This window comes from Bufo gargarizans, chromosome 8 (assembly GCF_014858855.1).
Source record: "Bufo gargarizans isolate SCDJY-AF-19 chromosome 8, ASM1485885v1, whole genome shotgun sequence".
NCBI classification, from domain to species: Eukaryota; Metazoa; Chordata; class Amphibia; order Anura; family Bufonidae; genus Bufo; species Bufo gargarizans.
Window position 1 is genome coordinate 169,844,813 of NC_058087.1, and position 23,462 is coordinate 169,868,274.

A 23,462-nucleotide genomic window follows, 5' to 3' on the forward strand; every position below is an offset into this window, starting at 1 on the left:
TAAAGACTAAAAAGGCATAGGTCTTCCTTATGCATACTGATGGTGGAGGTGACACTTATGTATGTCAGTGGTCATGAATGGTAAAATATCTGTGAGGTCACATGTTATGTATAATAATGATGCAATGATGTCATTGTGTCACCATTCACTCCTATGGATTGCGGTACACTGTGACAAACCTGTATTATAATGCTAAGTATTCCTTTGTTCTCTGGGGTATAAAAACACTCAGTCTGCCATTTTTTCTACTGCCACACATTTCCATCTACATCATGCCATATTCTGCCTGACTTATATATTTATTTCAACGCTGTCTTGCTGCTCTTGTCTCTGAATAAACTAAAGGATCTTCTCAAGAAGAAGTCGTCTCAAGAAGTCTTGTGTTGTTGCCGCCAATTTCCAACAACCAGAAGATTCATACTTACCTGCTCCCCGAGGCTCGGTCCTCTGCGCCGTCTCTGGTGTCCCCATGTTCTGGTCCTCAGTGTTGATAGTGTTGGCTGCAGCCACCGATACCAGAATTTGGGCTTAGATTCTGATACCAAGTGCAGTGCCACGATTCTCAATACCAAAACATTACTTACTATTGATGTAAGGCACATGGTATTATTAACTTTAAAACTCCATATGCCTCACATTATTAGTAAGTAACCTCATCATGTACCCACATATTAACCCCATTTTGCCCATTAAGTGAGAAGATACTTGATGGTATTATTTACTGTTAATGTGAGGCACATGGTGTTATTACTTTAGAACCTCCATTAATAAGTGACCCCCATCATTTAGCTCAGCAAAGTTAGGGTTAATGAGAGTCACATTAACCCCAGTGTTCCTCCATGCTGCTGGCTCACAGTGGGGGGAGTCCCCTTTGACCGTGATGGGGTATGGACTGCGGCATGATTAAAGGTTTAACAGCTGGGATCGGTAACACTGACATGGAAAAGGATCTAGGAATTTTAATAAACAGTTGTAGAAACCAGTGTCAGGCAGCTGCTGTCAAGGCCAATAAGATAATGGGTTGCATCAGAAGGGGCATAGATGCCCGTGATAAGAACATAGTCCTACCACTTTACAATTCGCTAGTCAGACCACACATGGAGTACTGTGTACAGTTCTGGGCTCCAGTGAACAAGGCAGACATAGCAGAGCTGGAGAAGGTCCAGAGGACGGCTACTAAAGTAATAACTGGAATGGGGCAACTACAGTACCCTGAAAGATTATCAAAATTAGTGTTATTCACTATAGAAAAAAGACGACTGAGAGGAGATCTAATTACTATGTATAAATATATCAGGGGTCAGTCCAGAGATCTCTCCCATCATCTATTTATCCCCAGGACTGTGACGAGGGGACATCCTCTGCGTCTGGAGGAAAGAAGGTTTGTACACAAACATAGAAGAGGATTCTTTACGGTAAGAGCAGTGAGACTATGGAGCGCTCTGCCTGAGGAGGTGGTGATGGTGAGTACAATAAAGGAATTCAAGAGGGGCCTGGATGTATTTCTGGAGCGTAATAATATTACAGGCTATAGCTACTAGAGAGGGGTCGTTGTTCCAGGGAGTTATTCTGATGCCTGATTGGAGTCGGGAAAAAATTTCTTCCCCTAAAATGAGTAAAATTGGCTTCTACCTTACTGGGGTTTTTGCCTTCTTCTGGATCAACTTGCAGGATAACAGGCCGAACTGGATGGACCGATGTCTTTTTTCAGCCTTATAAACTGTTACTATGATCAGAGCTTAATCCGAACCCTGCCGTGAAGCAAGAGCCTGCACTAAGAACCCAGGCCAGCTCTTAGCACAGGAGCGCTCCGGCACCCCCTCATCTGCCGCAATATCAAAAGACATCTCCGCAGACTAAAGAGCTGCGCCACCCGCCGTCAAATGACAGTGGACGGTCATTAAAGCATTAATTAGTAATACTATAGGACATGAGCTTTATTATAGACATTGTAAAAGGTCCCACAAAACCTCCTGACCCCAGAGACTCCATTTTCTAGGCTGAGCTGTCCTGGAAGCCACCTATCTAGGCCTTATGAATTGAGCTGCTCACAGAGGACTATTGGAGGCCGTCTGGAAGAAATGTTAAGATTCCCGTTAGGCTACTTTCACACCTCCAGTGTGAATCTCCGGCACAGCTTTCCGGCCATGGAGAATCTGGCGGACACAAACCGTAGCATGCAGCGGTTTATGTTTGGCTGGGTCTCTGCCGGAATGTGTACGGATCTTTGCTGGACCCCATTATACTTAATGGGGACGGCAGACATTCCGTCCATATCTGGCAGTGCCGGGTCCAGTGAAGTCCGGCAGGTTGTTCTTTCCCGAAGAGGCGAGACAGTAGCCTTACCTCATGATGATGTTTCCAGACAGCACCCTACCCCAGGATATGGCCGAGCCATGTCTGTACAGAGTGAGGTGGCCACCAGCCTGTGCAGTCCACATGGCCAGCTCACTTATTGAAAGGGGGAGAAATTGTGTCTGAGCCTTATGTCAACAAATATGTTGACTTTATGCATTGGATTCTCCACATTTGTATTATTTTTTTTATTTTAAAGCTTATGGTCCACATTCATCATACAGATACGCCACTTTTGTGGTTTGAAAAAGTTAAACTGTGTGCTTGTGACTTTTTTTATTGGCACTTGTGCAAACATTTTTTTTGTGCAATTACCCTGCCAGCCTCACCACTTTCCTGAAAAGACAGCATGGCGAGGGTGGGTCTGGAGGCCCTGCCACATTTATAGAATAGGAGAATATGATTAGACACAGACGCTCAGCAGACAATATCACACATGATAGAATTAAAATAGAGACCATGTAAAAGGGAAGGAGGAAAAAAAAAAAACTTTGGCCACAATCAATTTCACATTTTCCATTACCAGCTCTAGACCTTATGACTAGCGCTAAGTGAATCACGCTTCGGATCATAGATCCAAAGTCGATTAGTTCAAACGATTAGTTTTAATGCTGTACAGAGACCTGCCTTCGTACAGCATTAAAATGTATGGCCTCCGTGGAGGCAAAATTAGTTTCACCCGAAGTAGTGCGAGACTTCGATGAATGAATTCGGTATTCATTTCTACATCTTTAGGCCTCGTGCACACGGCCGTTGGGCAGCCGTGGCTATATTGCGGCCCGCAAACGACGGGTCAGCAATCCACGGCCGCGTGCAGACCCATTCACTTGAATGGGTCCGCAATTCCAGAGATGCGTAATGGAACACCGGAAGGACTACGGAGTGCTTCCATGTTTCTTTCTGTTGTTCCGCACCGCAAATAAATATGACAGGTCGAATGGGTCCAGCCCGCTGCATGGATGTTGCCCGTGCATTGGGGACCGCAATTGCGGTCCCCAATGCACGGAACGGCCACACAACGTCCGGGGGCATGTGGCGTTAAAAACAGTTAAAATTAGCAATTCAGAGTCAGGTTTGGTACCGAGGTACCAGCCAATACCAAACCCGACTTCAGATTCAAAATTTAAAATGTTTTTAAAGATGTAGAAATTAATACCAAATTCATTCACCGAAGTCTTGCGCGACTGCGGGTCTGAGGATTTTTGCCTCCCTGAAGGCAATATGTTTTAATGCTTTATGGAGACCGCACAGCATTGAAATGAAGTGTTTGAAGGAATTGAGTCGCTGAAACCTACTTATGATCCTGTGTTCAGGTATAAGCAAGTAACACACAGCGCCACCTGTAGTCTGAAAAGTTTATTGCAGGTCCATGTGGCGTTTGTAAAATTGAGATATTGGGGTACATTTATTAACACTGGTGTAAAGGAAAACGGACTTTGTTATCCATGGCAACTAATCAGATTTTATCTTTCATTTTCCAAATTAGTTCTGAAAAATGAAAGGGGGATTCTGATTGGTTGCTATGGGCAACAAAGCCAGTTTTTCATTACCCTAGTTTGATAAATCTCCCCCATTGTGTTGGAATTAGTTAGGCACTACATTTCATGCTACATTTCTGGCCATGTTGAGATAAAGGAGCCGTTAAGCGTGGCCTCCGCTGCACCTCATTTTCATGTTGTATTGCGAATAAAGCGTTAGCTGATATACTTTATGCTTGCAGCGCGCTGTTGCATTGTCTTTGCTTGTACGTTTGCAGTACCCGCACCCGAGCAGTCACTCCATTTTACAGCTGTGCTGACTAACTTTGTGCTTTGATTGTGCTCAGGTACAGCCAGCTGAGGGCGGCGAAAAGGACCGCATGTGACAGGTAAGTGGGGAAGAAGCTGTAGCGGGACATCAGGGGGCCACCGAACAAACTCAGCTTCTGAATTGTGGAGACCATCTTCTTTGTGCGTCCAGCGGAGGGGTCTCTTAGGGGGATCTTCTGATAGATCTGACAGGGGAAAAAAACAAAAATCAAAATGAATGAAAGTTTGGAAGTAGTCTCTAATTCCACCCATGATGGTGACAAAGCTGATGAATTAAGCATCTCCTAAAGTGAACCTCCACCTTTCAGCTTCATGTACCTGTATATCAGATATTTCCCACTGATAATTCCTCAGTGGTCAAAGCAACGTTCTTCGGATACAGAGCTCCAAATTGGCTGCATCGATAGTAAAACATTCCGACTGCCTGTAGTCGCCACTAGAGGGAGCTCACTGGATAACCCCAAGTCCTAAGGATAGGGGATGACTAGCAAATTGGTTGCATTCTGACTGCTGGGACACCCCCATAGATCACAAGAATGGAGGCCCTTTACCCAGCAGAGCCCCGAAAATGGATCAGCAGGTCAGGCATATGCACTGCCGCGCCATTCATCTCTATGAGAGTCCTATAGACAGATCAGTACAGCAGACATGATCAGTGGGTCAGACCCTCAATAGTCATCTACTATCCTGTGGATAGGGGATAATTTGATAGAACCAGTATCCCCCTTTAGGGTGCATTCACACGACCGTAAGTGTTTTGCGGTCCACAAAACATGGCCAGCGCTATATGGAGAATGCCTAAGCTTGTCTGCAACCGGTTGCGGAGAAGAATAGGACGTGCTCTCTTTTTTTGCGGGATGCAGACAGCACACAATGAATGAAATGAATGGGTCCGCACCCTTGGATGCAGATCCATTTATACGGTCGTGTGAATGCACCCTTAAGGACATTTTTTTTCCCCTCTTTGCATTTCACTGGGCCCTTTTTTTTTGTCTGTGGCTGTATGAGGCTTTTTTTTAACATTTCTCTTTTTGTAGGACGAGTCGTTCTTTAGGTAGGTGCTATTTTTTGGTATAAGAATACCTTACCATTTTGCTGCAATTTTTATTTTACAGCATGTTTCAACATTTGAAATAATTTGTACTCCGACATTACCGGAGGTTTGTAAATCTGAGTACAGCCCCATTAACTTAAATGGGGACCGGCAGAGATCCGTCCGCCTTCCGGCAAATTTTCAGGCATGTTTGCGGTAATGCAGCCGGACCTCCATCAGTTTTGGCAATTTGGAGGATCTGTAAAACTAAACAGGAAACATCTGTCCAGTCTGTCTGGGCCCCACTGAACTACGTGAGGGGTTTAAAACCGGTCAGGTTGGTGACAGACTTCCTTTAATATACTGTATCTTAGGGTGGGATGTACTATAGATGTTATTTGGATCAGATGCCAAACAGCCAAATTACAGTAAAAGTGTTCTTCTATGTAATTATGCATTCTCCTCTACGTCTGAGGTTTTCCAGGTGGAAGAGCATGACATCTGCCTGGACTGGCATCAACGCCAAAAAGCTGAACAGGGGGTTACTGGTGAGCATCTGCTGTCAGAAACATAGTGTAATGTATGACTGTACCCTCTACAGGAATCAGTGTGCCATGCTGACACTATGTGGCTCAGATGACATCACTTTATTACACATGTGTCTGTTAAGCTATGCATCCATGGCTGTAGTATGTTTTGTCATTGAGTTCTGTACTGATCACATCTGAGCCTCTATATGACAAAGAGAGAGCTGTCTAGGAAATTACAAGCTTATGTTCTACTTTTCAGAGAAAGATCTACTCATCAAGTAGAAGAGTGTCCGGGACCACTTCTAGAAAGTGGCAAGGGTAGCAGATCCTCTCCCTCCATTGACCAGCAAGACCCCTACCATCAGCTGATGTTCCTGTTGCCTAACAGGGGACTCCAGCCGTGAGTACAAAATCTAGGGAAATATATAGATTTTAAAATTTTATAAACGTTCTTGTTTTATTTTGTTCCATTCAGATCCCAAGGCAATCTCCCCATGGTGAGGAGAGCCTTCGGGAGTCCTCAGGCAAACAGCAGCAGAGGGAGAGGGAGGCCACTACTCCAAGACCAACAAACAACCCTGGTGAAGTTGGCTGGACTAAGATTTGGGCAGCCTTCTGCCTGAAACTATACAGTGGACAGAGCCAAAGAAGAAGGGCTCTGTCCACTGTATGGTGGTCATGCCGGGGAACTGCAGCTCAGCTCTTATTCAAGTGAATGGCAGATAGCCTCGGGAAAACACTTTTTATATCAGTGTAACTAGAGAATGTCCACTTTGTGTGGCTCTTCATATGTGGTGGTACATACAGTGAAGATTTCACTTACCTTATTCGCATACTGGTATATGACGGCTCTGACCACCTGCATGTTGGTGGTGTCCATCATCAGCGTCGCAGTTTGTCCTTTACGGATCTTCACCACTCCCTTAAACACCTGCGGGTTGTTATAAAAGGTGGCCAGTGTGGCCATAGTCATGACCTGAGGACACAAGGAGGGTGCATTATTAAATCATGGTTCTCTGTGTACATGATGGCTCTGTAGCAGGATGTAACTCAAACTGGAATCAATGGGAGCTGATCACATGCAGCTCTGGACGTGACTGGAGTATAAGACATGAAGAATCATGCAGTCAGTGTAGTGTTAAAGCTGCTTCACCGCTCCTTCCTCGCTCACCTGTAGGATGGCATTAAAGTGAAACACCCTCTGGTTCCTCAGCCGGGACAGGTAGAGCAGGACATCGGGCACGTGCTGCAGAGCATTGGTCACCAGTTCATTCAAGCACTGCACAGCCGGCACTATGTTCTCTGGTTTGGCAAAGTCAGACAGTTTTTTCCCGTATTTGCTCCACACCTGAAGAGGACAGATAAGAGTGTCAGGTTTGCTCATAGTTCTGCAGCGAAGCATTCATTACTATCACCCCCATCAGCCTATAATCACCTCTCTGGGCCAGAACTCTCTTCCATCCAGCTGGTCCTCCAGGTAATCTCGGATGATGTTTGCTTTCTGATAGAAGAGCCCAACAGAGTTTGAGAGTCTTATATCCTCGCCAATGCTGGCGTCTTCCAGTCCTGAGGCAGAAAACAGCCGGGACAGTCTGATCACCAGTAATCCAGACGCAAGTTGACAGTACTGAGCAAAGAAGAGAGAATCCAAGTGTCAGGGGTAATACTTGAGCATTTGTCAATTTGTCATTGATATTACTTAAGATATTGTCCCCTTATAGAGACCTCCTAATAAGTATAGGCACACTCAGGCTGGTTGTTGGTGGCTCACTGTGCCAAGGGGACCATATATCATCATGTTGAGGGGTCCTTGCTGGAAACTGACTGAGATGTCTCCAAACAGCAAAGAAAAGTAATTCTGCTGGCTCCAGGTAAAATCGGTGTGATAATAGGAAAAGGGGTGTGGATAAACCCAAAATGGGGTGGGCTTACTCAGGGTCCCAAATAAATCTGGAGTGTGTGTGCATAGATCTCACGATGGACATAGATTTTCTTTTATCTGCTCAACAAAACTTAGGGGACTATTTGAAAAAAAAAAATCTAACTGCAGGATCAGACTACGCAGCTTGTGTTTGTTGTCTGTTACCATAGAAACATATTTGTATAGAAGCTGCATAAACAAAATAGGAAATTTCCAAATGGAATTTCTACATACCGATTCCCCATACTCAAGATAGGTCATCGATATTAGATTAGCAAGGTCCCGACTTCCGGCACCCTGTTTCTTTGAGCACTTACAGAAGGCGTCTAGGCTACCTGACTGCAGTCCTCAGTCACATGGCCTAGGTGCGCAAGGGAATGGGGCTGAGCTGCTATGCAAAGCATGGCCGCTCTACAATGTACAGTACTGTGCTTGGTAAGATGCCGCAGTGCTGTGGCCTTCTCAAACAGCTGATCGGCGGTGGTGATGGGACTCGGACAGCCACTGATCTCATATTAATGATCTATCCTGAGGATAGGTCATCATGTAAATTGTGGACAACCTACAATGAAAATCAGTAAAGATAGATTTCTCATTGTTAGACGCACTTGCACTGTTAAAACATGATTGAGAAGACGGACATGACCTTGACGGGGCTCAAAGAAACTTCTCACCTTATCTAAATCCAGGAGAGATTCCACCTCCATCTCCAAGAACTCCGCCATGCCCATCCCCATCTCACGACAGATGTCTGCAATCACCTTCTGGTAACCCACCGGCAGGTTTCTGAACTCCTGGGAAATCTAGGACATAGAGTTATCTCAGAATAAGATAGGGACACTGATCAACACATCTTGCTCTCCTGTGCAGAGGCATACCTCGAAAAAAATGGGAGCAGATGAAGACCGTATGCCATTTTATGCCTGTACACTGATCTATGTCTGAGCCTTCTTTCAGACAAAGGTGATAGGCCCAGACATGATGTGAACAGAGCCCTAGGTGGGGCTGGTACAGCACAGACAAGATGGGTAACAGTCCTGGGCCACCAGAACCTACTCTAGACTCCGACTGGCAGCTTACTGAGAACTTACCTTACCGACAGTACTATTACATGGCCCAATCCAACAAGTAGTAGAAACTGAGAGGCATAATAATGTGGGCCCCGTATAATAGAGACTAAAGTGCAGTATTATTTGTGAACTGCAATCTACTAACCCCCCCACTGTGTGGAGGTTTAATGCAGGCACTCTATAGCACCATTATACAGGCAATATATAGGGATAGTAAGTAGGCAATGTATGGCACCATTACATGAGCTTTGTAGGCAATGTATAGTGCTATATGGCTCCATTATATAGGTATGGGGATTATGATGTTACTGTATGACACCATTATAAAAGGTACAGTATGGTAGTATATGGTCACTGTATGTGACGTTTATGTAGGCAGGGATGCCCAACCAACGGCCCGCAGGCCAAATCCGGCCCGCGAAGCTGTGTCATGCGGCTCGTGCGACTCCCTGGAAAAAGTCTAAGACTTTTCCCCCCACATTCATCAGCGCAGTGAACGCTGTGAATGGCACAGGCAGCGCAGCAATGGTGCCTGTGCCTAAAATAACCAATAGCAAAGCTCCTTACAGCAAGGAGCTTTGTTATTGGTTGGTCCCCTGCTCCCCCTGTCCCTGACTCATCTCAGGCTAATTTGCATATGTATCAAATCGGTTTTTACACAATAAAAGCACACAGAGCTATGGGGACTGGATATTGCGGATGTGCTAGCGGACAACTAGAAACCCATGTCCTCAGCTCTATAGACAAAAATCCAGTGACTAGTTCCCTTTAAGTGGGTGGGGTGCTGTGGAGGTCACTGTTAAGGGGGTGGGGAGCTCCTGAGCTCCCATGAAACAAATGCAATAAACACAGAAACAGACCGACACGTCATACTCTGGCAGAGCCGGGTACTTTTTCTACCATTACATACAGTAAGCATTGTACAGTATATTCTTACTTAGGCACTATAGGGCTCCACTATATAGATACAGTCACCATATGGCACATTTATGTGGGCACCATTAGATAGTTGTAGCAAGATGGTATTATGTTGTTACTGTATGGCACCATTATACAGGAATAGTTTGATGGTATTATACAGCTATTGTGTGCCACCATTAATGTAGGCACTATATGACACCATTATGTAAGCACCAGAGGAGAAAAATTCCACCTTCCAATTCCAGTAAAAATTGCAGCTTTATAAAGTCCAGTACAAGAATACATGCACTGCTTGCCCTTACTCAAAACTTGGGTCTGAAAGAAAGCTGCAATTTTTACTGGAATTAGATGAATTTTTCCTTTCTATGCATCACAGACTGGGTCTGCCGGTGATTTGTGCATCTAAAAAAAGACCAGCAGGTGAGGGTACTTTCACACTTGCGGTAGAGGAACTGCCTGCCGGGCAATCCGGACGCAAACTGATGGCATTTGTCAGATGGATCCGGATGCGGATCTGTCTCACAAATGCATTGAAATTACCGGAACCCTCTCTCCGGTGTCACCCGAAAAAATTGATCTGGAATGAATTTTTTTTGCATTTTTAAAGGTGTGCGCATGCTGCCATCTTGACTCACAAGTCTGGCGATGCACAGGTAATGCACAGGTAATCAAATGCGGTCACCGGGAGCAGGCAGTTCCGAGAATAGCCCGATGAAGGCCCCCGGCAGCTGTTCTCGGAACTGCCTGCTCGCGGTGACCCCATTTGATTTCAGACCGGCTCGTGGCACAGGCACAGCTTACCTGTGCATCGCCGGACGGGTGAGTCAAGATGGCAGCCCACATGTGTTCGCTGGCGAACACTGAACTGGCCATCACTGATCCTGAACGGAATGCTCTCCATTCAGAATGCATTAGGATAAAACTGATCAGTTTTTTTTTCTGGTATTAAGCTCCTGTGACGGAACTCAATACCGTAAAACAAAAATGCTAGTGTGAAAGTACCCTTAGTTTTTCTGCTATTACATAAGCATTGTATAATATTGAGCTGCTTTAAATTATATAGACTTAATATGGTATTATGTAGTCATCTTCTGGCATTACTTTACTTTCCGTGTTTCCATAACAGTATAGGTGGTCTCTTTCCCCCCTCATCCTTTGACCCCTGTACCCCATATCAGTCCATCTTACCGTGGGGAAGTCTTGCAGAACTACGTGATCCTTATACTTGCTCTCTGGAAAGCTCCAGTCCGCCTGGTACAGGTACGTGTGGAAGTTATGTAACATGGGGACTTTGGTCTCCAGACTGAGGGTCATGTCGTCCTCCACGGTGTCCAGAGCTCGAAGCACCAAATAGTAGATACACACGGCATTTCTACAACGAGGAACCGAGAATCAGTACTCTGTGGGCACTTTTATGGGACTATGTAAGGGCTTACAATCTATGAGGACAAATAGTTCGGGGGGGGGGGGGGACTTGCGGGAACAAATAAAGCTACACAAGCCAGTCTCCAGGCTATATCTGTAGTGCATGGGGTGCAGTGGATACCGTTAGATAAAGGATGAGGCTCTGATGAAGGGAGATTAGGGAATGTGATAGGACACCCCAAAAAGTGTTTTTAAATGGTGCGCCTAAAAAATGTGGGAGTGGTGAATTAACCTAACTGATTGGAGTATGGCATTCCAAAGAACTGGTGCAGCACAGGAGACATCTTGAAGACAGAAGTGAGAGGTTTGGATTATGGTGGATGTTAGTCTTAAACCACAGTCTTTAAAGGCTATGGGGGCATTTTTTATTATTATTGCATGGTACATAGCTAAAAATCTTTTTAATTGGTCTTTATTAAAAATTGAGCCCCTTTCTCTATGCAGCCTTGAGATTCTCTAGTAGCAGGCTCTAGTTTTCACTTTGTCCCATCAGCCAGCTCTGCTAATGGCTCCTTATCTCCTAGACACTCATTATAGCCGAGTTCTTATCTTACTGAGAAGAATGTGGCTTAAATAAGTGTTTATGACCTTTTAGTAATTTAGAGATAGTTTATTAGATCACTGGCACAAAGTAAAAGTACCTTTAACACAACTAGACAGCTAACCCTTTGCGACAGAACGGCTCAGAGCCTGCTACTAGAGAATCTCAAGGTTGCACAGAGAAAGGGGCTCAAAATTTTTAATAAAGACCACTTAAAAAAATTATTTTTAGCCCAAAATTTGTAAAATACAATCATAAAAAAATAAAAAAATAGTCCCCGATGGTGTACATTAGTGGTCACCACATCAGAATACATTATAGAGCTCCACCCCTCACTATGCAGTGGGCCGCCGGTGCCAGATATCAGTTAAGACCATACTGCACTGTCATTAATAAACAATGAGTTAAGTGAGGAGCGGCACTGGAAGCCCTACCATTTTCCAGGTGTCGTGACAATGGATTTACTCCTCGTAGGTATGAGGTCACAGGAAGAGGCGGAGACCTCCAGGGGAAGAGAGAGAGTGTGCACAGCACAGGTGTTACTTAGCAGCGCTCAAACGATTCAGCCCCGCCTCAGAGTGCTCAAAATTCTCATTTGCATATGAATAAAAACTGATTTTTATTGTACAGACAAAAGAAAGGCCTAGTTTTAATCAGCATGATAAGCCCTACCAGGCAGTATGTCTGGTTTAATAGGGTTGATCCTGGTGACAGAGCCTCTAATTCTCTTAGGATACAAGGGGGTGTATGCCATCTGGTCCCGGTGATTTGTCTATTTTAATCTTTTTAAAATGCTGCTGCACTTCTTCGTGGGTCAGACAGGTTACTTATAATGGGGAACTTTCTTTTAAATTCTGCATTTCAGCTGACAGTTTTTTTCAGCCAGTGAATACAGTGGAGGAGAAAAATAAATAAAAATTCATAGATTAGCTTTCTCCTCATCTCTCTCTACAACTCCTCCATCAATCTGTAAAGGGTCAACACTTTCAGGTTTATTGGTCTCAATGTGGACTGCAGGCTCTTTGCCAGCCCCTTCCCCTAGTAATCTATCAACCTGATCTGTGATATGTCAAACTCAAGGGCCAGGAAGACAACATGCAGTTCGACGATCCAGGTCTTTGTTAAAGATCGCCCCCATCTGTACCCCTAATAATGGAGTCTCCCTCTACCAGGACCTGTCTGGCCTGCCCTGCTTTCCTGGTCCTCTGCTTATTGGAGCCGACATTGACTGGCAGAGAAAGTGTCCAGCTGCAGCAGTGCTCATCTGCCAACCTTGCAAACTTGTTGGGGTGTGTAAGATCAGGGCTAGCCTCCTTGGCACGCTTCCCTCTATCCCGCTTTAACGGTTATCCAGCGGACTCCTGGCAGCGGCTTTGTTGAGCGAAGCGCGCATGCGCTGGCCTGGTGTGCATGCTCACTTTGCTCAACAAAGCCGCTGCCAGAAGTGGGCAGGCGTGGCATCTGGCTGAGCCTAGGGCGCAGGCGTGGCATCTGGCTGAGCGACGGATAGGATTGCGGAGGCGACGCTGAGCTAGGGAAGGCGGCGCTGGGCACCGGACGGCGAGGGGTGCGGCCGGGCACCCTGTATTAACGGGCCTCCCCTTGGGCACCTTAAGTGAGTGATTGACAGGTTATAAAAACATTTTTTTGGGCAAAAAGAGCCACAGTGAAGTATAGTAAGGCCAGCTTAGTATTCTTATTATTACTCCGGACATGAGCATATGTTTAGGTTATAGGGGTAAAATCTCATGACAGAATCCCTTTAAAGGATTATACTGAGCATGTGCGGCCATCTCAGTGAGCAGTAGGGCTGAAACGATTACTCGATTTAAATAGAGTAATTCGACACAAAATAATCCTCGATGCAAATTTTTTGCATCGAGGATTCGTTTGTGTCATGTGACCATGGAGCGGGAGTGAAGCGCTTGCTATTACTCACCGCTCCGTGGTCACCCACCGGCCCGCAATGCGCTGTACTGGATCCTGACACATCGTCAGGTCATAGTGCACGTAAGCGCGCACTATGAGCCGACGCTGAGTGGCTGGCAGCGGAGGAGGCGGGGCGCGAGTGGCGGTACAGATCAGAACTGCTGGCTGCTGGTTATCGGCAGAAGGCTGGTAAGTGGCTGCATGTGTGGAGGGGCAGTGTGATTAGTGCTCGCCATGTGTGTCCCAGCACGGAGAACCCCTATGATAACACGTTTACCACCCAGTGGTGTAGCATGGACTTCTAGTTAGAGCTGTGTCACCTGTGCCGGAATGGCCAGAGGATGATAGGGGTAGTAGTGCTCACTGGCCTTGTTTAGAGGGGCTGATGATTGGCAGCATAGGGTGTTAGAGCACCCCGTCGTTAGTGGCTGGTTCAGGGTGGTTTGGGTTTTGTTTCCTTTTAGTCTCTGATGTGGGTATATCCCTGCACTGTGACATCACTGTGTGCACTATCCCTGCTGAGCTGATGGCACAAGGGGAGAACGAAGGGCGTTGGGGACTGACGGCAGGGGGTCTGGTGGGTTTTATAAAGGAAAACAGTCTATTAATTCATTTTTTCTTATTAGAATACTCGATTAATCGTAAAAAAATAATCAATAGAATACTCGATTTCTAAAATAATCGAGTACTGCAGCCCTAGTGAGCAGGACAAAGAAATAAGGAAAACAAACTAATGGTAGCTATCTGTATATTGCCACCTGCTTAGTTAGTCACTGTAATCTATAATACATTTTTAACCCCTTAAGGACATAGGACGTACCGGTACGCCCTATTTCCCGAGTCCTTAAGGACCAAGGACGTACCGGTACGTCCTGACTTTAAAATCGGCATTCCGGCGCCGCAGGGGTTAATTTGAACAGGATGCCGGCTGAAATCATTCAGCCGGCATCCTGTTAAAACGCCAGGGGGGGGTCATGTGACCCCCCCGTGTCGGCGATCGCAGCAAACCGCAGGTCAATTCAGACCTGCGGTTTGCTGCGCTTTTTGCAGTTTCTGATCCGCGGGGATCAGAAACTTTAGAGTGTCTAAAATCAATATAGTACACCCCCCCCTGCACCCCTGCATGATTTGATGGCAGCGGGTGGTGCAGGGGGGGTGTCGCAGGCGGTGGGGGCGTTGCGGGAGGCGGGCGGTGCGGCAGGCGGGATCGCGATCCCCCGCCCGCCTCCCATTGAATAATCGTTGGTGTACAGTGGGTATACCAGGGTGCCAGCACATTGCTGGCACCCTGGTATAAACGGCTGACATCGTTGATGCGATGTCAGCCGTTTAACCCTTTCCATACAGCGGTCCGTACGGACCGCTGTATGGAAAAGGTTAACAGTAAAAGGGAGCTCCCTCCCTCTCCAATCGGGGGGCTGCTGTGCCTTTGCAGCCCCCCGATGGGAGAGGGAGAGAGCCCCCAGACAGCCCCCCCAGAACCCCGTCCTTACCCTTCCCCGTCTGCGCAGTTCTGACCATAACTGAGCAGAGGGGGAAGGTTCCCATGGCAACAGGACGCCTGCTCAGGCGTCCTGCTGTCCATGGTGCTGAACAGATCTATGCTGAAAGCATAGATCTGTTCAGTGTAAGTAAAATACAGTACAGAAACCTATAGGGGTTCTGTACTGTATTTTACAGACATCAGACCCACTGGATCTTCAAGAACCAAGTGGGTCTGGGTCAAAAAAAAAAAAAAAAAAAAAAAGTGAAAAAAGTTAAGATAAAAAAAAAAAAAACATTTATCACTGAATAAAAATTAAAAATAATAAAATAAACTACACATATTAGGTATCGCCGCGTCCGTAACGACCTGATCTATAAAACGGTCATGTTACTTTCCCCGCGCAGTGAACGCCATAAAAAAAAAAAAACTATGAGAAAATTGACATTTTGCCCACCTTACTTCCCAAAAAAGGTAATAAAAGTGATCAAAAAAGTCGCATGTACGCCAAAATAGTACCAATCAAACCGTCATCTCATCCCGCAAAAAATTAGACCCTACTCAAGATAATCGCCCAAAAACTGAAAAAACTATGGCTCTTAGACTATGGAAACACTAAAACATCATTTTTTTTGTTTCAAAAATAAAATCATTGTGTAAAACCTACATAAATAAAAATAAAGTATACATATTAGGTATTGCCGCGTCCGTATCGACCGGCTCTATATAAATATCACATGACCTAACCCCTCAGGTGACCACCATAAAAAATAAAAATAATAAATTGTGCAAAAAAAGCAATTTTTTGCCATCTTATGTCACAAAAAGTGTAATAGCAAGCGATCAAAAAGTCATATGCACCCCAAAATAGTGCCAATCAAACTGTCATCTCATCCTGCAAAAAATTAGACCCTACTCAAGATAATCGCCCAAAAACTGAAAAAACTATGGCTCTCAGACTATGGAGACCCTAAACAATTTTTTGGTTTTAAAAATGAAGTTATTGTATAAAACTTACATAAATTGTATACATATTAGGTATCGCTGCGTCCGTGACAACCTGCTCTATAAAATTACCACGTGATATAACCTGTCAGATGAATGTTGTAAATAAAAATAAAAAAACGTGCCAAAAAAGCTATTTCTTGTTACCTTGCCGCACAAAAAGTGTAATATAGAGCAACCAAAAATCATATCTACCCTGAAACTAGTACCAACAATACTGCCACCCTATTCCGTACTTTCTAAAATGGGGTCACTTTTTTGGAGTTTCTACTCTAGGGGTGCATCAGGGGGGCTTCAAATGGGACATGGTGCCAAAAAAACCAGTCCAGCAAAATCTGCCTTCCAAAAACCGTATGGCATTCCTTTCCTTCTGCGCCCTGCCGTGTGCCCGTACAGCGGTCTACAGCCACATATGAGGTGTTTCTGTAAACTACAGAATCAGGGCCATAAATAATGAGTTTTGTTTGGCTGTTAACCCTTGCTTTGTAACTGGAAAAAAAATATTAAAATGGAAAATCTGCCAAAAAAGTGAAATTTTGAAATTGTATCTCTATTTTCCATTAAATCTTGTGCAACACCTAAAGGGTTAACAAAGTTTGTAAAATCAGTTTTGAATACCTTGAGGGGTGTAGTTTCTTAGATGGGGTCACTTTTATGGAGTTTCTACTCTAGGGGTGCATCAGGGGGCTTCAAATGGGACATGGTGTCAAAAAAACTGTCCAGCAAAATCTGGCTTCCAAAAACCATCCGGCGCACCTTTCACTCTACGCCCCGCTGTGTGGCCGTACAGTAGTTTACGGCCACATATGGGGTGTTTCTGTAAACGGCAGAGTCAGGGCAATAAAGATACAGTCTTGTTTGGCTGTTAACCCTTGCTTTGTTAGTGGAAAAAATGGGTTAAAATTGAAAATTAGGCAAAAAAATGAAATTCTCAAATTTCATCCCCATTTGCCAATAACTCTTGTGCAACACCTAAAGGGTTAACAGAGTTTGTAAAATCAGTTTTGAATACCTTGAGGGGTGTAGTTTATAGAATGGGGTCATTTTTGGGCGGTTTCTATTATGTAAGCCTTGCAAAGTGACTTCAGAGCTGTAGTGGTCCCTAAAATTGGGTTTTTGTAAATTTCTGAAAAATTTCAAGATTTGCTTCTAAACTTCTAAGCCTTGTAACATCCCCAAAAAATAAAATATCATTCCCAAAATAATTTAAACATGAAGTAGACATATGGGGAATGTTAAGTCATCACAATTTTTGGGGGTATTACTATGTATTACAGAAGTAGAGAAACTGAAACTTTGAAATTTGCTAATTTTTCCAAATTTTTGGTAAATTAGATATTTTATTATGCAAAAAAATTAATTTTTTTGACTTTATTTTACCAGTGTCATGAAGTACAATATGTGACGAAAAAACAATCTCAGAATGGCCTGTATAAGTAAAAGCGTTTTAAAGTTATCAGCACTTAAAGTGACACTGGTCAGATTTGCAAAAAATGGCCTGGTCCTTAAGGTGAAAATGAGCCTGGTCCTTAAGGGGTTAATTACATGCAATTACAGAAGTATTTCGATCCAGGTGCTGGTTTGAAAATTGTAGAATATTTTTCATGGGACAACCGCTTTAGAGTGGATTTTCACAGGCCGAGCTAAAGCCGATTGTGGGGATGGAGTCATTCCTCCTCAGCAGTTAGCTGCACGCTCAGTGAAAGATTGCTGCGTTTACATGCAATGATCATTTCCACAGTATGAGGACGATGGATCGCTTTTGCAATCGCTCGCCCTCATACAATATCATTGTTTCTGGGCGGCAGATCGCCATTTAGACAACACAATCTGAAAAAAAAAAAAAAAAAAAACACAAAAGGACACAGACAGAAATATACATTTGTGTAGTGTAGTCCCCTGCTAAAGTCCCTGAATCTAAAGTCACTTATCTTAAGTCACACACTTAAGACAAGGATACACTTGTGAACAAAACACTTGCCCGCTCGCAAACTCACATTTTAAGTCTGCTTATACAGGTCCTTCTCAAAAAATTAGCATATTGTGATAAAGTTAATTATTTTCTGTAATGTACTGATAAACATTAGACTTTCATATATTTTAGATTCATTACACACAACTGAAGTAGTTCAAGCCTTTTATTGTTTTAATATTGATGATTTTGGCATACAGCTCATGAAAACCCAAAATTCCTATCTAAAAAAATTTGCATATCATGAAAAGGTTCTCTAAACGAGCTATTAACCTAATCATCCGAATCAACTAATTAACTCTAAAGACCTGCAAAAGATTCCTGAGGCTTTTAAAAACTCCCAGCCTGGTTCATTACTCAAAACCGCAATCATGGGTAAGACTGCCGACCTGACTGCTGTCCAGAAGGCCACCATTGACACCCTCAACAAGAGGGTAAGACACAGAAAGAAATTTCTGAACGAATAGGCTGTTCCCAGAGTGCTGTATCAAGGCACCTCAGTGGGAAGGAAAAAGTGTGGCAGAAAACGCTGCACAACGAGAAGAGGTGACCGGACCCTGAGGAAGATTGTGGAGAAGGACCGATTCCAGACCTTGGGGGACCTGCGGAAGCAGTGGACTGAGTCTGGAGTAGAAACATCCAGAGCCACCGTATACAGGTGTGTGCAGGAAATGGGCTACAGGTGCCGCATTCCCCAGGTCAAGCCACTTTTGAACCAGAAACAGCGGCAGAAGCGCCTGACCTGGGCTACAGAGAAGCAGCACTCGACTGTTGCATGTCATTCGGAAATCAAGGTGCCAGAGTCTGGAGGAAGACTGGGGAGAGGGAAATGCCAAAATGCCTGAAGTCCAGTGTCAAGTACCCACAGTCAGTGATGGTCTGGGGTGCCATGTCAGCTGCTGGTGTTGGTCCACTGTGTTTTATCAAGGGCAGGGTCAATGCAGCTAGCTATCAGGAGATTTTGGAGCACTTCATGCTTCCATCTGCTGAAAAGCTTTATGGAGATGAAGATTTCATTTTTCAGCACGACCTGGCACCTGCTCACAGTGCCAAAACCACTGGTAAATGGTTTACTGACCATGGTATTACTGTGCTCAATTGGCCTGCCAACTCTCCGGACCTGAACCCTATAGAGAATCTGTGGGATATTGGGAAGAGAAAGTTGAGAGACGCAAGACCCAACCCTCTGGATGAGCTTAAGGCCGCTATCGAAGCATCCTGGGCCTCCATAACACCTCAGCAGTGCCACAGGCTGATTGCCTCCATGCCACGCCGCATTGAAGCAGTCATTTCTGCAAAAGGATTCCCGACCAAGTATTGAGTGCAGAACTGAACATAATTATTTGAAGGTTGACTTTTTTTGTATTAAAAACACTTTTCTTTTATTGGTCGGATGAAATATGCTAATTTTTTGAGATAGGAAATTTGGGTTTTCATGAGCTGTATGCCAAAATCATCAATATTAAAACAATAAAAGGCTTGAACTACTTCAGTTGGTGTGTAATGAATCTAAAATATATGAAAGTCTAATGTTTATCAGTACATTACAGAAAATAATGAACTTTATCACAATATGCTAATTTTTTGAGAAGGACCTGTATAACTGCTGTTCCCAGACAACTCTAAACCAGACTGCTGTTTTTTTTCCTCTGGATTCGAAGCATCGCTCTCCACTTACACTTTTTTGTCACTGACCACTAATCTGGAATATTTGATAATTCATCACAATTAATACCAGATTCCAGACATTTTACTGTATTAAACAGCTTAGCTGCCTCGCTACAGAACCACAGCAATAAGAACGGGTATCTGGCCATCCAGTGATCCAGAAAGCTTGATAATCCAGCACGATAATGCCGAATTAAAGGAATTTCACTGTATGTTGAAAGTGGACAATGTAGCAGGGTTCCTACAGGGCTTCAGCATTAAAAACAGTTTGCGGTCCACTCCATGACTGTCCATTAATCCAGAGTGTTTTATAAACCAGCATCTGTCCGGTCCCGATACTGCCGAACTAATGGAGTTTTACTGTATAGTAAAGCTGGTCAGTTCAGCAGCCTCACTATAAAATTGACCTCCCAGTAATCCAGAATAATTAATAGTCTGGTAGCCTTATTATAAGGGCTGCTTCACACAAGCGGATGCTGTGCGTGTCATCCGGAGCGTGAATGAGAGCCAAGCGGCGCTCTGGACAGCAGAGACCTGGAGCATTAACATGATTAATAATGCTCCGTGCCTCTGATTTTACTAGGAAATCAATTTTGTAGTAAAAAGGTCACAAAGAAGCACAGAGCATTATCAGTCATGTGAGTGCTCTGCGTCTCTGCTGTCTGGAACGGGGCTTGGCATTCTTTCACACGAGCGGATGCCGTGCATGGAATCTGCTGCGTGAAAGACCCTTAGACTTCACAGAAATGATTAGTTGAACATCCAATAAACCAGAATACTTATTATTCCAAAATCAGTGATGTCGGATTAAAGGAATTTTTTTTTTATGTAGAGTTCTGTAGCCTTACTATGGACTAGAGTTGTTGCGATACCAAATTTTTGATTCGGTTTCGATACCATGAAGAAGTATTGCGATACTCGGTACCATTCGATACCACAAGAAAAAAATAAACCCAAAAAATAAACCATTTAAAAAAATGGCGAATCGCTAAGTTTTTATTGATTTTTTCTGTTCGGCGTTCACTGCATAGATTTTTTTTTTTATATTTTAATAGTTTGGACTCTTCTGATGTGGCGATATGTAATATGTTTATTATTTATACATTTTATATGTGAAATTGGGAAAAGGGGGTGATTTATACTTCATATTTTGGTGTGCTTTTTTATTTATTTTTTTTACACTTATTTAATAACTATTTCCCCCCTTAGGGGCTAGAACCTGGGATTTTTTTCATCCCCTGTCCTAGTCACCCTGATAGAGATCTATCAGGGTGAATAGGACCTCACACTGTCCCTGCTGCCCTATGCTCTGTGCACACAGCATCAGGGAGGTTACCATGGCAGCCAGGGCTTCAGTAGCATCCCGGCTGCCATGGTAACCGATCGGAGCCCCAGGCTTACACTGCTGGGGCTCCGATCAGAAGCTGCCACTGCACCACCAACGAGGGGGAGGGGACCCTGTGGCCACTGCCACCAATGATTTTAATACTGGGGGGGTTGAGAGGGGCCGGCGCACTCTGCCACCAATAATTTTAATGGGATGGGGGGGGGTTGGGGGCACACTGCACCACCAAATGATAATTACCCCTTAATACAGGAGGCGGGTACTGGCAGATCAGCGGCAGTTAACCGCTCAGGTGCCGCAGCTGAGGGGTTAACTGCCGCTGATTGCAGCTCCCTGTCAGGGGCAGGGTGCCAGCAATGCGATTCTGCTACCGGCACCCGCCTCCTGTATTATGTGTTAAAGACGGACTGACTACTTTTCCTGGGTCCAGGCCAAGTATTAGGCTAGCGGCGCCCAGCGATGTCCCAGCACTTATTAGTCCTGGGCGCCGCTCCGTTCGCCCACTGTGCCCAATTACTGTCTCCTCTCCTGCTCCATATGCTAATTACTATCGGAGCGATAGGGAGGAGACATCAGCTTCACTAGTGGGCGTTCCTTCTCCCTGGCTGTAGCGCTGTCCAATCGCAGCGCAGGGAGAAGGAACGCCCACTAGTGAAGCTGATGTCTCCTCCCATCGCTCCGATAGTAATCAGCATGTGGAGCAGGAGAGGAGACAGTAATGGGGCACTGCGGGCGAACGGAGCGGCACCCAGGACTAATGGTGAGTGCTGAGACATCGCTGGGCGCCGCTCTGTGTGGGAATAGCCCTATCATTGGTGGCGCAGTGTGCCCGCCTCTCTCCTCATTGATGGCAGCGGCAGCAGCACAGGGGGAGGGAGAGACTGCTTCCTTCTCCCCTGTGCTGCTGAGAGAACATGAGCGCGCTGACAGCAGCACACTCATGTTCAGAGATACTAGACTGCGCAGCCCAGTATCGAAGAAAAATGGAAATCCCGGTATCGTATCAATACCGGGACAAAAGTATCGATTGGGTATCAAAATTTCGATACCCGCAACGACCCTACTATGGACGTCAACGAGAAAACTATTCATTTGATCATCATAATTGATCAGATTAGAAGGGTTTTAGATCAAAGTACATATAGTAAGGATGAACTGTCCAGTCATCCAGGATATCCAATACCAATGATGCCAGACTAAAGGAATTTTACAGTATTATAAAAGGTTGACATTTTAGCAATCTTACTACAGGACTTCAAGAGAAGACAAGGCTTGACGTCCAATAATCCAGAATACCGGATCATCCATGCCGGATTAATGGATTTCTACTGTATTTTAAAAGGTGGACAGTTCAGCAGGATTTACTATGGGACTTCATGATTCGAAAACATTTATTTGGCATCCAATCAACCAAAATAATTCATGATACATGCCAGATTAAAGGAATTTTACTACAGTAACATCAAACAACCCCACCCCAATCAATTAGTACACAATAGCGGAGATGTCACCCACCTCAGCTCTGTGTCCAGGGTATGGATGACAGTTGCGAAGCTCCTGCCAGTCTGGTCCAGGTACCTGTAGCAGGTCTGCATGCTGTCGCTCATGGACTCCTGTCGGGGCAGAGTAACAGAGTGAAGTTGGCACACGTCCAGGTTTTGGGGGGTGAAGCAGTTGTACACGGTGCGGCCCTAATTCTGGCCCCACAGACTGCTGACGGTCAGAGGGGACCGCAGACCACTGGGCTTTTGCGCGATGCCAAAGGCTAAGAGCCAAACTTGGAGGAAAAAATTTCTCCCCGGCCAACAGTGATAATCCATGGTGTCCCAGGGCATGTGTACCGAGTTGGCACCAGAGGGAATGCAGAGTGTGTCCCCGCACAAGTGGTCCTCACAACAAACAGGCAGCACACCCTCCAGAGCTGCACCCACCTACACTGTGTGCATACATTACATCTTGTATTATACTCCAGAGTTGCACTCACTAAGAAATGTAGTGTATATACACAGTGACTCCACCAGCAGAACAGTGAGTGCAGCTCTGGAGTATAATACAGGATGTAACGTAATGATTTTCCTAGTCTATTACGTAAAGTCATGGTTTTATTAAAGACACGGAGGAGAGTATTGCTATCTCTTACTTTACTGTCCACCAATAGCAGCAAAGAAATTAACATAAGAACCATGTAACCATAACAACCATAGGCCCTCCCCAGTCAGCCCCCAGTCTTCCTCTTATCTTTGTAACTCTGACACCATCTTCAGAACCTCAACTGGAAACGGAACTGGAACCTGGACGTGAAACCTCAGCTCCAACTGAACAGTAGAACCAAGCCAATGTAGCTAATACTCCTGAGAACCACAGAATGATCTAGACCTCCAGACTCTGCGGAAAATCAACCTGAAACGACAATAAGCAATATAACTAGAGTGAAAACTAGGCGAAAAACTGCACAA

At 44.8% G+C, this 23,462-nt stretch overlaps 1 protein-coding gene across 2 annotated transcripts in view; it reads right to left on the reverse strand.

Moving 5' to 3' along the window:
- Positions 1-2,565: 2,565 nt before the first annotated feature.
- Positions 2,566-23,462, reverse strand: part of LOC122944550 (squalene synthase-like) — a 30,295-nt gene continuing 9,398 nt past the window's right edge. For both annotated transcript variants that reach the window (XM_044302951.1, XM_044302952.1), the window contains exons 2-8: positions 22,522-22,619; positions 10,827-11,010; positions 8,322-8,450; positions 7,162-7,353; positions 6,898-7,074; positions 6,550-6,702; positions 2,566-4,348 (exon numbers count right to left, since the gene is read on the reverse strand). In XM_044302951.1, coding sequence (XP_044158886.1) covers positions 4,154-4,348; positions 6,550-6,702; positions 6,898-7,074; positions 7,162-7,353; positions 8,322-8,450; positions 10,827-11,010; positions 22,522-22,619 — 1,128 coding nt within the window. In that variant the 3' untranslated portion in view covers positions 2,566-4,153. The remainder of the gene's footprint in view (positions 4,349-6,549; positions 6,703-6,897; positions 7,075-7,161; positions 7,354-8,321; positions 8,451-10,826; positions 11,011-22,521; positions 22,620-23,462) is intronic.